The sequence below is a fragment of the Pseudophryne corroboree genome, chromosome 1, assembly GCF_028390025.1.
Source record: "Pseudophryne corroboree isolate aPseCor3 chromosome 1, aPseCor3.hap2, whole genome shotgun sequence".
NCBI classification, from domain to species: Eukaryota; Metazoa; Chordata; class Amphibia; order Anura; family Myobatrachidae; genus Pseudophryne; species Pseudophryne corroboree.
Genome location: NC_086444.1, coordinates 1,121,981,458 through 1,121,993,831, shown reverse-complemented (window position 1 = coordinate 1,121,993,831; position 12,374 = coordinate 1,121,981,458). Strand labels below are relative to the sequence as shown.

The 12,374-nt window shown below is 48.1% G+C and overlaps 1 protein-coding gene across 3 annotated transcripts in view; it reads right to left on the bottom strand.

The window, feature by feature from the left end:
- RAB28 (RAB28, member RAS oncogene family) overlaps positions 1-11,520 on the bottom strand; it is a 379,144-nt gene extending 367,624 nt beyond the window's left edge. Inside the window, exon 1 of one of the 3 annotated variants that reach the window (XM_063922984.1) lies at positions 11,154-11,520. In XM_063922984.1, coding sequence (XP_063779054.1) covers positions 11,154-11,453 — 300 coding nt within the window. In that variant the 5' untranslated portion in view covers positions 11,454-11,520. The remainder of the gene's footprint in view (positions 1-11,153) is intronic. The other 2 variants (XM_063922968.1, XM_063922975.1) reach the window with 2 other exon arrangements.
- Positions 11,521-12,374: the final 854 nt, after the last annotated feature.

The following is a 12,374-nucleotide window of genomic DNA, read 5'->3' as shown; positions in this document are numbered from 1 at the left end:
CTGATAAAGAGGGAAAGAACAGGGAAAGCTGTGAGACTTTTATTTTGTACCTATATATATTTTAAACCTCTGCTTATCTTTTCTGTTCTGTAACTCATAAGGATTAGAACTACTTCAGCACTGGAGGGGACATTATTATCTACTTATTATGTGTATTCTACAGCTGATCTTTCAAGAAGACTGGACGGTATCCGGTTAATAGACCTACAGTCAATAGGTCGACCACTAGCGATCCACGTGCATTAGGTCGACAGGATTAAAAGGTTGACATGACAATGGTCGACACAGCTTTTTTTTTAATGTTTTTTCTTACTTTACCACCCACGTGGACTACGACTGGGAATAGTAACCTTGCCCAAAGCATGGCGAGTGAAGCGGTACACTAATGGGGCTTGTTTGTGGCAGAAAAGTGACAAAACACCCAAAAAATAAAATAAAAAATTGTGTCTACCTTTGTGTCGACCTTTTGACCCTGTCGACCTAATGTATGTTGACTATTAGTGGTCAACCTTTTAACTGTAGACATATTTAGAGTAGATCTAATAACCCACACCCGACTGGATAGATACAGTATTTTTCTCAGTACAGCTGTTGGGTGCTACATGGGTGTCCTATATGTATGTAGGGGTATACGATACACTAAGGGGAAAATATATGTATAAAAACTATAAACATATACGCTATGCTTTGTGCGCAAAGCATCACATCAAAAATGTGCCCTTCGAAATTAAAACGTGCCCTCCTCAATGATCAGCACCCTGCCCTAAACAAATCTTAGAGTGAACACGAACGCAGGGCACCCAAAACATCCTAAATAAACTCAGCTCAAATGCAGCAAAGCTTGGCTTAGAAACTAATGCAGATAAAAGCAAGTACATTTTTACTGGAACTATGCCTCTGCAGCTGAACCTAGATGGAAACTTCATTGAACAAGTGGATGCCTTTAAATACCGGTGTTCAACTATCAATGGTCAACAGTTTGCCACTACATGCAACATCACAAGTCATATAGGCTGTGCCACAGCATCCCTAAAAAAAGGCCTATGAAACCAACACGACATTTCCATCGCCACAAAAATTAAAGGTACTCAACGCATCTGTCAGAACAATGGGGCAGATGTATTAAGCCTGGAGAAGTGATAAAATAAGAATTTACTTACCGATAATTCTATTTCTCGGAGTCCGTAGTGGATGCTGGGGTTCCTGAAAGGACCATGGGGAATAGCGGCTCCGCAGGAGACAGGGCACAAAAAGTAAAGCTTTACGATCAGGTGGTGTGTACTGGCTCCTCCCCCTATGACCCTCCTCCAAGCCTCAGTTAGGATACTGTGCCCGGACGAGCGTACACAATAAGGAAGGATTTATGAATCCCGGGTAAGACTCATACCAGCCACACCAATCACACCGTACAACCTGTGATCTAAACCCAGTTAACAGTATGATAACAGAGGAGCCTCTGAAAGATGGCTCCCTACAACAATAACCCGAATTAGGTAACAATAACTATGTACAATTATTGCAGATAATCCGCACTTGGGATGGGCGCCCAGCATCCACTACGGACTCCGAGAAATAGAATTATCGGTAAGTAAATTCTTATTTTCTCTATCGTCCTAGTGGATGCTGGGGTTCCTGAAAGGACCATGGGGATTATACCAAAGCTCCCAAACGGGCGGGAGAGTGCGGATGACTCTGCAGCACCGAATGAGAGAACTCCAGGTCCTCCTTAGCCAGGGTATCAAATTTGTAGAATTTTACAAACGTGTTCTCCCCCGACCACGTAGCCGCTCGGCAGAGTTGTAATGCCGAGACCCCTCGGGCAGCCGCCCAAGAAGAACCCACCTTCCTTGTGGAGTGGGCTTTTACTGATTTTGGCTGTGGCAGGCCTGCCACAGAATGTGCAAGCTGAATCGTACTACAAATCCAGCGAGCAATAGTCTGCTTAGACGCAGGAGCGCCCAACTTGTTGGGAGCATATAGTATAAACAGTGAGTCAGATTTCCTGACTCCAGCTGTCCTTGAAATGTATATTTTTAAAGCTCTGACAACGTCCAACAACTTGGAGTCCTCCAAGTCGCTTGTAGCCGCAGGCACTACAATAGGCTGGTTCAGATGAAATGCTGACACCACCTTAGGGAGAAAATGCGGACGAGTCCGCAGTTCTGCCCTGTCCGAATGGAAAATCAGATATGGGCTTTTGTAAGATAAAGCTGCCAGTTCTGACACTCTCCTGGCCGAAGCCAGGGCTAGTAGCATGGTCACTTTCCATGTGAGATATTTCAAATCCACAGTTTTTAGTGGTTCAAACCAATGAGATTTGAGAAAGTCCAAAACAACATTGAGATCCCACGGTGCCACTGGAGGCACCACAGGGGGCTGTATATGCAGCACTCCCTTAACAAAAGTCTGGACTTCAGGAACTGAAGCCAATTCTTTTTGGAAGAAAATCGACAGGGCCGAAATTTGAACCTTAATAGATCCCAATTTGAGACCCATAGACAATCCTGATTGCAGGAAATGTAGGAATCGACCCAGTTGAAATTCCTCCGTCGGAGCACTCCGATCCTCGCACCACGCAACATATTTTCGCCAAATGCGGTGATAATGTTGCGCGGTTACTTCCTTCCTTGCTTTAATCAAAGTAGGAATGACTTCTTCCGGCATGCCTTTTTCCTTTAGGATCCGGCGTTCAACCGCCATGCCGTCAAACGCAGCCGCGGTAAGTCTTGAAACAGACAGGGACCCTGCTGAAGCAAGTCCCTTCTCAGAGGTAGAGGCCACGGATCTTCCGTGATCATCTCTTGAAGTTCCGGGTACCAAGTCCTTCTTGGCCAATCCGGAACCACTAGTATCGTTCTTACGCCTCTTTGCCGTATAATTCTCAATAATTTTGGTATGAGAGGCAGAGGAGGAAACACATACACCGACTGGTACACCCAAGGCGTTACCAGCGCGTCCACAGCTATTGCCTGCGGATCTCTTGACCTGGCGCAATACCTGTCCAGTTTTTTGTTGAGGCGAGACGCCATCATGTCCACTATTGGTCTTTCCCAACGGGTTACCAGCATGTGGAAAACTTCTGGATGAAGACCCCACTCTCCCGGGTGAAGGTCGTGTCTGCTGAGGAAGTCTGCTTCCCAGTTGTCCACTCCCGGGATGAACACTGCTGACAGTGCTATCACATGATTCTCTGCCCAGCGAAGAATCCTTGCAGCTTCTGCCATTGCACTCCTGCTTCTTGTGCAGCCCTGTCTGTTCACATGGGCGACTGCCGTGATGTTGTCCGACTGGATCAACACCGGTTTTCCTTGAAGCAGAGGTTCTGCCTGGCTTAGAGCATTGTAGATTGCTCTTAGTTCCAGAATGTTTATGTGAAGAGACGTTTCCAGGCTCGACCACACGCCCTGGAAGTTTCTTCCTTGTGTGACTGCTCCCCAGCCTCTCAGGCTGGCGTCCGTGGTCACCAGGATCCGATCCTGTATGCCGAATCTGCGGCCCTCCAATAGATGAGCACTCTGCAACCACCACAGAAGAGATACCCTTGTCCTTGGAGACAGGGTTATCCGCTGGTGCATCTGAAGATGCGACCCTGACCATTTGTCCAACAGATCCCTCTGGAAAATTCTTGCGTGGAATCTGCCGAATGGAATTGCTTCGTAAGAAGCCACCATTTTTCCCAGGACTCTTGTGCATTGATGTACAGACACCTTTCCTGGTTTTAGGAGGTTCCTGACAAGTTCGGATAACTCCTTGGCTTTTTCCTCCGGGAGAAAAACCTTTTTCTGAACCGTGTCCAGAATCATCCCTAGGAACAGCAGACGTGTTGTCGGAATTAACTGGGATTTTGGAATATTCAGAATCCACCCGTGCTGTTTTAGCACTTCTTGAGACAGTGCTAATCCCATCTCTAGCTGTTCTCTGGACCTTGCCCTTATTAGGAGATCGTCCAAGTATGGGATAATTAATACGCCTTTTCTTCGAAGAAGAATCATCATCTCGGCCATTACCTTGGTAAAGACCCGAGGTGCCGTGGACAATCCAAACGGCAGCGTCTGAAACTGATAGTGACAGTTCTGTACGACGAACCTGAGGTACCCCTGGTGTGAGGGGTAAATTGGAACGTGGAGATACGCATCCTTGATGTCCAAGGATACCATAAAGTCCCCTTCTTCCAGGTTCGCTATCACTGCTCTGAGTGACTCCAGCTTGAACTTGAACTTCTTTATGTACAGGTTCAAGGATTTCAGATTTAGAATAGGTCTTACCGAGCCATCCGGCTTCGGTACCACAAATAGAGTGGAATAATACCCCTTTCCTTGTTGTAAAAGAGGTACCTTGACTATCACCTGCTGAGAGTACAGCTTGTGAATGGCTTCCAAGACCGTCACCCTGTCGGAGGGGGACGTTGGTAAAGCAGACTTCAGGAAACGGCGAGGTGGATCCGTCTCTAGTTCCAACCTGTACCCCTGAGATATTATCTGCAGGATCCAGGGATCTACCTGCGAGTGAGCCCACTGCGCGCTGAAATTCTTGAGACGACCCCCCACCGCCCCCGAGTCCGCTTGAGAAGCCCCAGCGTCATGCTGAGGCTTTTGTAGAAGCGGGGGAGGGCTTCTGTTCCTGGGAAGGAGCTGCCTGTTGCAGTCTCTTCCCCCTTCCTCTGCCTCGTGGCAGATATGAATATCCCTTTGCTCTCTTGTTTTTAAAGGAACGAAAGGGCTGCGGTTGAAAGGTCGGTGTCTTTTTCTGTTGGGGAGTGACTTGAGGTAAAAAGGTGGATTTCCCGGCTGTAGCCGTGGCCACCAAATCCGATAGACCGACACCAAATAACTCCTCCCCTTTATACGGCAAAACTTCCATATGCCGTTTTGAGTCTGCATCACCTGACCACTGTCGCGTCCATAAACTTCTTCTGGCCGAAATGGACATAGCACTTACCCGTGATGCCAGTGTGCAAATATCCCTCTGTGCATCACGCATATAAAGAAATGCATCCTTTATTTGCTCTAAAGACAGTAAAACATTGTCCCTATCCAGGGTATCAATATTTTCAATCAGGGACTCTGACCAAGCTACCCCAGCACTGCACATCCAGGCTGTCGCTATAGCTGGTCGTAGTATAACACCTGTATGTGTGTATATACTTTTTTGGATATTTTCCATCCTCCTATCTGCTGGATCTTTAAGTGCGGCCGTCTCAGGAGAGGGTAACGCCACTTGTTTTGATAAGCGTGTGAGCGCCTTGTCCACCCTAGGAGGTGTTTCCCAGCGCGCCCTAACCTCTGGCGGGAAAGGGTATAAAGCCAATAACTTCTTTGAAATTAGCATTTTTTTATTGGGGGCAACCCACGCTTCATCACACACCTCATTTAATTCATCTGATTCAGGAAAAACTATAGGTAGTTTTTTCACACCCCACATAATACCCTGTTTTGTGGTACCTGTAGTATCAGCAATATGTAACGCCTCCTTCATTGCCAAAATCATATAACGTGTGGCCCTACTGGAAAATACGGTTGATTCATCACCGTCGCCACTGGAATCAGTGCCTGTGTCTGGGTCTGTGTCGACCGACTGAGGCAAAGGGCGTTTTACAGCCCCTGACGGTGTTTGAGGCACCTGGACAGGTGCTAATTGATTGTCCGGCCGTCTCATGTCGTCAAACGACTGCTTTAGCGTGTTGACACTATCCCGTAATTCCATAAATAAAGGCATCCATTCTGGTGTCGACCCCCTAGGGGGTGACATCCCCATATTTGGCAATTGCTCCGCCTCCACACCAATATCGTCCTCATACATGTCGACACACACGTACCGACCCACAGCAGACACACAGGGAATGCTCTTAAAGAAGACAGGACCCCACTAGCCCTTTGGGGAGACAGAGGGAGAGTTTGCCAGCACACACCAAAAAGCGCTATATATGACAGGGATAGCCTTATAATAAGTGCTCCCTGTATAGCTGCTTTAATAATATAATTTTGCCACAATTTTGCCCCCCCTCTCTTGTTTTACCCTGTTTCTGTAGTGCAGTGCAGGGGAGAGCCTGGGAGCCTTCCTGACCAGCGGAGCTGTGTGAGGAAAATGGCGCTGTGTGCTGAGGAGATAGGCCCCGCCCCTTTTTCGGCGGGCTCGTCTCCCGCTCTTTAGTGGATTCTGGCAGGGGTTAAATATCTCCATATAGCCCCCGGAGGCTATATGTGAGGTATTTTTAGCCAAAATAGGTTTTCATTTGCCTCCCAGGGCGCCCCCCTCCCAGCGCCCTGCACCCTCAGTGACTGCCGTGTGAAGTGTGCTGAGAGGAAAATGGCGCACAGCTGCAGTGCTGTGCGCTACCTTAAGAAGACTGAGGAGTCTTCTGCCGCCGATTCTGGACCTCTTCTCGTTTCAGCATCTGCAAGGGGGCCGGCGGCGAGGCTCCGGTGACCATCCAGGCTGTACCTGTGATCGTCCCTCTGGAGCTAATGTCCAGTAGCCAAGAAGCCAATCCATCCTGCACGCAGGTGAGTTCACTTCTTCTCCCCTAAGTCCCTCGTTGCAGTGATCCTGTTGCCAGCAGGACTCACTGTAAAATAAAAAACCTAAGCTAAACTTTTCTAAGCAGCTCTTTAGGAGAGCCACCTAGATTGCACCCTTCTCGGCCGGGCACAAAAATCTAACTGAGGCTTGGAGGAGGGTCATAGGGGGAGGAGCCAGTACACACCACCTGATCGTAAAGCTTTACTTTTTGTGCCCTGTCTCCTGCGGAGCCGCTATTCCCCATGGTCCTTTCAGGAACCCCAGCATCCACTAGGACGATAGAGAAAGTAGTGATAAGTGGAAGGTGATAACGCACCAGCCAATGAGCTCCTAATGATCAATTTACATATTGGAGCTGATTGGCTGGTACATTATCACCTTCCACTTATCACTGCTTTATCACTTCTTCAGGCTTAATACATCTGTCCCATTACTTTATGGTTCCGAATCATGGACAATCCTTAAAAAGGACCTAAGAAGGCTGGAACGTTTCTAAATGAGATGCTTACGAAACATACTACAGGCAAAACTAACAAACCATTGGAGAAATGAAAACATCTGAAAACTATGCCAAGACCAATCCACGATAGAATCCTATATTAAAAAACAGTGTTTAAAGTGGTTTGGACATGTCTGCAGAAAGAATACCATACTACTGCCTAAATAACACACGTCTGGATTGACGGAAAATAGCATGTGATGCGTTAAACAAAACATAACTAAAGCAGGTTATCCATGACATTCAACCATTGCACTTCCATATTGATACCAAGAAAGCTGCCCTAAACCGAACCCAGTGGCGTGCGTTTATTAAAGATTCCCTGCCTTTGGTTGTCACAGTGCCAGCCAGCTTACCCTACCGGCGCCAATTACAATTAAGTCTACGTAGGTAAGTCTAGGAGTAAAACGCCCTCCAAAAATAATTTGGAAAAACTTGAGAACTGTAAAGCTGCAATTGATCACTCATACTTGTTAAACGCAGTCCTGCTTAAGAAGCATCAAAAACAACAGAAAATATCCTATTATTCAGATACGAAAATCTGGGTTTTCTAGAGAAAAACGGGAACAGAAGACAATGATCTACAATTGACTATCCGTAAATATCATGAAAATCCGGAATATGTTCAGGAAAAAGAACAAACTTAAACCTAAGACTTCTAAATATTCACATCAAGAACAATAAATTTACTAAACAGAAAAATACACATAAATTACAGCTCAACCAAAGTACAATATTAATTTCCATTACAGGGAATTCAACTGTGCATAATGTGCCGCCACGCTGACGGACTGCACACATATCGGCCATTTACAGCAGTGCAGATATCGCAAGTTGCCCCTCATACCTCAGGTATAAATCATCAGGTCGACAAGACTTAGGTCGACCACTACTGGTCGACATACATTAGGACGACATGGTCATTAGGTCGACATGGGAAAAGGTCGACATGCGGGGAGGTTTAACTATTTTTGGTGTCATTTTCTTCGTAGAAGTGACGGGGAACCCCAATTAGTGCACCGTGTCCCCTCGCATCGCTGCGCTCGGCACAGGTTACTATTCCCAATCGTAGTCCACGTGGATCGTAAAGTATGAAAAAGTAAAACAAAAAAATGTGAAAAACTCATGTCGACTTTTTTCCATGTCGACCGATAGTGGTCGACCTAATGACCGTATCCCCATACCTCTATGGGGAAAACTTGCAATGACGGCGGACACAATGTGCCATTCTGGAACAGCATGTAGCGCTAATGTCAGGGAACTGAAATCCCCTGCACGATAGTTGCTTTGGAGCAGTGAGAAAGGTGGTAAAGGACAGGTGACATAAAATTACCTGTGCACAAAAGCATTACTACAAGTACATTCCAGTGCCAGGGACACTGCAGCTATTCACACAACCGAAAGAAGAAACTAAAACCAACCAGAAAAACAACTGAACAGGTAATGTGACCGCGCCAAGATGCTGATATTATTCACTAACAGATGGCTTGTGCACAAGAAGTTACTGACACCTGTCTCTCCTTCATTCCGACTGTGACAGGTGAAAGGAAGAGAGAAACTCAGAGAGAATGGCCTACTTTCCCTGTCCCTTTCCTGCTTGGATAAGACAACCATGCACAATGTTTGAGTGTGTCTCCATAGAGATCGATACAGTTTCTGCGTGTCCACTTTCATAACGAAGGAGTGACAGGTGTAAATAACGTCCATGAGCACATAGCCGAAGCAGAAGATATATAATATTATATGTGACAGAATGTATAAGAGGCACAAAAGGAGTAATTTGTCAATTATTTTAGGAGACTGCCTTAAAATAAAAAAATATCCAAAGTCCAACAAGTAAGAAAGCATAATACAATGTATATTGTGTTGGGATAATGGGCATGCCATGATGTATAATGAGGGAAATATACGTAATGGACATACAATTATCTATACATTGTAGGCTTGCGAGCAAGGCCATCCTTCCGCTATGTCTGTTTGCACATGTTATATCTGCCCCACCTGCAGTGCACATGGTTATGCCCATAAGCTAACAAATTTGCTGCTGCGATCAGGTCTGAATTAGGCCCCTAGTTGGATCACAGGTGTATTCATTATGGGCTGACACATTATAAAATACCCACAGGTGATGCTAATTATACTGAGATCAGTGAAGCATGTACCACTAATGGGCCAGGAGGACTGAATTTTGGAAACACTGCGCTAGGACATGTATATTGAAGGCTGCAACATAGTGTGGTGTAATATAGGGGTGGTCTTCAGTTTGCCGGCTGTTGGGATCCCGACGCACAGTATACCGGCGCCAGAATCCCGACATCTGGCATACTGACACCCTTTCCCCCTCTTGGGGGTCCACGACCCCCCTGGAGGGAGAATAGATAGCGTGTCGCGCACCACCGTGCCCGCAGCATGGCGAGCGCCAGGAGCCCGGCTGCCAGCATACCAAACTACACCCATAATATAGTTTATAGAAGTTGACAGTAGTTATGGTGTATATGGATGATACTGTTATAGTGTATGTGGGGGGTGATGCTATATATAACTTGAGCAGGAAGTTACTGGGTATAGTGCCAGGACACAGTGATACTGGGTGTTGGATGATATGGGTATATAGTACATGGGCAGCAGGATGACGCTGGGTACATAGCACCCGGACATAGCGTGATGCTGGGTACACAGAACCCGGGCAGCAGGGTGATTCTGGGTACACAGAACCCGGGCAGCAGGGTGATTCTGGGTACACAGACCCCAGGCAGCAGGGTGACGCTGGGTGCACAGAACCTGAGCAGCAGGGTGACACTGGGTGCACAAAACCTGGGCAAGGTGATGCTGGGTACACAAAACCTGGGCAGCAGGGTGACGCTGGGTACACAGAACCTGAGCAGCAGGGTGACACTGGGTGCACAAAACCTGGGCAAGGTGACGCTGGGTACACAGCACCCGAGCAGCAGGGTGATGCTGGGTACAAAGCACCTAGGCAGGGTGAAACTAGGAATAGCACCTGGGAAGGGTGATAGTGTAAAGCACCCTGCGCTTGGTGACGGCGGGCATAGCACCTGCGCAGGGCGATGGCGGGCATAGCACCTGCGCAGGGCGATGGCGGGCATAGCACCTGCGCAGGGTGATGCTACGTATATGATGTATACTATACATAGTATCTGGGCAATAGGGTAATGCTGAGTATATAGCACCTGGGCAGCAAGTTGATGCTGGGTACATAGGGGCAGCTGTACTAAGCCATGGAGATAGCTTGTACTTTCTCTCTCCACTTTATCACTCTCCAAGGCTTGGTACATCTGCCCCATCAGAGCAGCAGGGAGATGCTGGGTATAAAGAACATGGGTAGGATGATGGTGCGTATATATAGTATCTGAGCAGGAGGGAGTTGCTGGGTAGAACTCCCTCCTGCTCAGATACAGTACATAGCCAGCAGGGTGATACAGCAGATGGGCAGCAGGATAATACTGGGTATATACAGCAGATGGGCAGCAGGATAATACTGGGTATATACAGCAGATGGGCAGCAGGGTGATGATGCTGGATATATACAGCAGATGGAGGGTGATGCTGGGTATATACAGCAGATGGGCAGCAGGGTGATGATGCTGGGTATATACAGCAGATAGGCAGCAGGGTGATGCTGGGTATATACAGCAGATGGGCAGCAGGGTGATGATGCTGGGTATATACAGCAGAGGGGCAGAAGGGTGATGATGCTGGGTATATACAGCAGATGGGCAGCAGGATAATACTGGGTATATACAGCAGATGGGCAGCAGGGTGATGCTGGGTATATACAGCAGATGGGCAGCAGGGTGATGATGCTGGGTATATACAGCAGATGGGCAGCAGGGTGATGATGCTGGGTATATACAGCAGATGGGCAGCAGGGTGATGATGCTGGGTATATACACCAGATGGGCAGCAGGGTGATGATGCTGGGTATATACAGCAGATGGGCAGCAGGGTGATGCTGGGTATATACAGCAGATGGGCAGCAGGGTGATGATGCTGGGTATATACAGCAGATGGGCAGCAGGGTGATGATGCTGCTGGGTATATACAGCAGATGGGCAGCAGGGTGATGATGCTGCTGGGTATATACAGCAGATGGGCAGCAGGGTGTGTGACTGACCTTGCCACACGCTCCATCTCCTATGATGACTATCTTCAGTTGCCGGTCCTGGCTCTCCTCCTCGGAGTCAGACATGGTGCTATGTGTGTGTATGTATCCGGGGATTATATGACACCAGATTACAACAACGCTAAGCAACGAGACGCCATCTTCCCCCTCACTCCGGCACCATCCACTCCGAGCACGGGGGAGCGCAGCCAGACACTGGAAGGGACGATGGACCTGACCCGCTGAGTGTGTCACGGTCAGCGCTGCAGAGACAGCACATCCCTTCTCCCTGCCTGTGTGTGAGGCGCTCATTGCTGTACCTCCAGCCGAGGGGAGAGGGCAGGGGAGGACACCCCCTTACTGTGCGGGAGATGGTTCCGTCCTTCGCGTGACGCCGCCTGGTTACTAAGGTGAGAGAGTGAGGGCGGGAGGATAACACAGCAACGAGCCCGCATCTGCAGCGCTACTGGAGGGGGACCGGCTGCTAGGTGCTGCCACATGAGCAGGGAGGGCATTGTGTGAGACGTATTGCCCAGGAGTGGGGAGTGAGCCATCCCGGACCTGGAAGATGAGAAAAGTGAGGCATCCTGAACCTAGGAGATGAGGGGAGTGAGGCATCCTGGACCTGGGAGATGAGCAGGGCCGTCTTAACAGCAGTGTAGGCCCCTGGGCACAGCAATGCACTGGGCCCCCTACCCATCCTCCAGCGGTAGGGGTCGGGGGTGCTATCAGCGACAGCTTTGATGTCCTGTGGGTGGTAGGGGGTGTTCTATCTTTCGCTCAGCATGTAGGACCTGGAGCAGTAATTTCTGCTAATTACTCCTTTACTGCACAGATGGGGCTAAACTGTAGAAGGGGGCATTAGGGTGAATAAAGAAGCCCTGGTACATAACTTCCAGGGTAGTAGGGGGTGTTTAATACATATGGGAAGGGTGGATAGTGGAGTGGGCTTAATATTTATCAATTTCCGGTGGGAGGGCAGCTTGCTTGACTGCAGGTATCTCAAGTTCCTGAAAATGTATTTCTTCTTAGCTTTGAATTGGATAAAAAAACTAGAGAGTCCCACCTTTCAGAAAGTAATGGAAACTTGGGGATCAGAGTTCAGGAGCAAGAGCAATCCACCAATGAAAATCAAAAAATTGCATATTAGACGTGTGGAGCTGGAGCAGGGATCGGCTGCTTGAAGGCTGATATCTCTTGTTCTGGGCATAGTAGAGACAAGCTGCTAGTGTC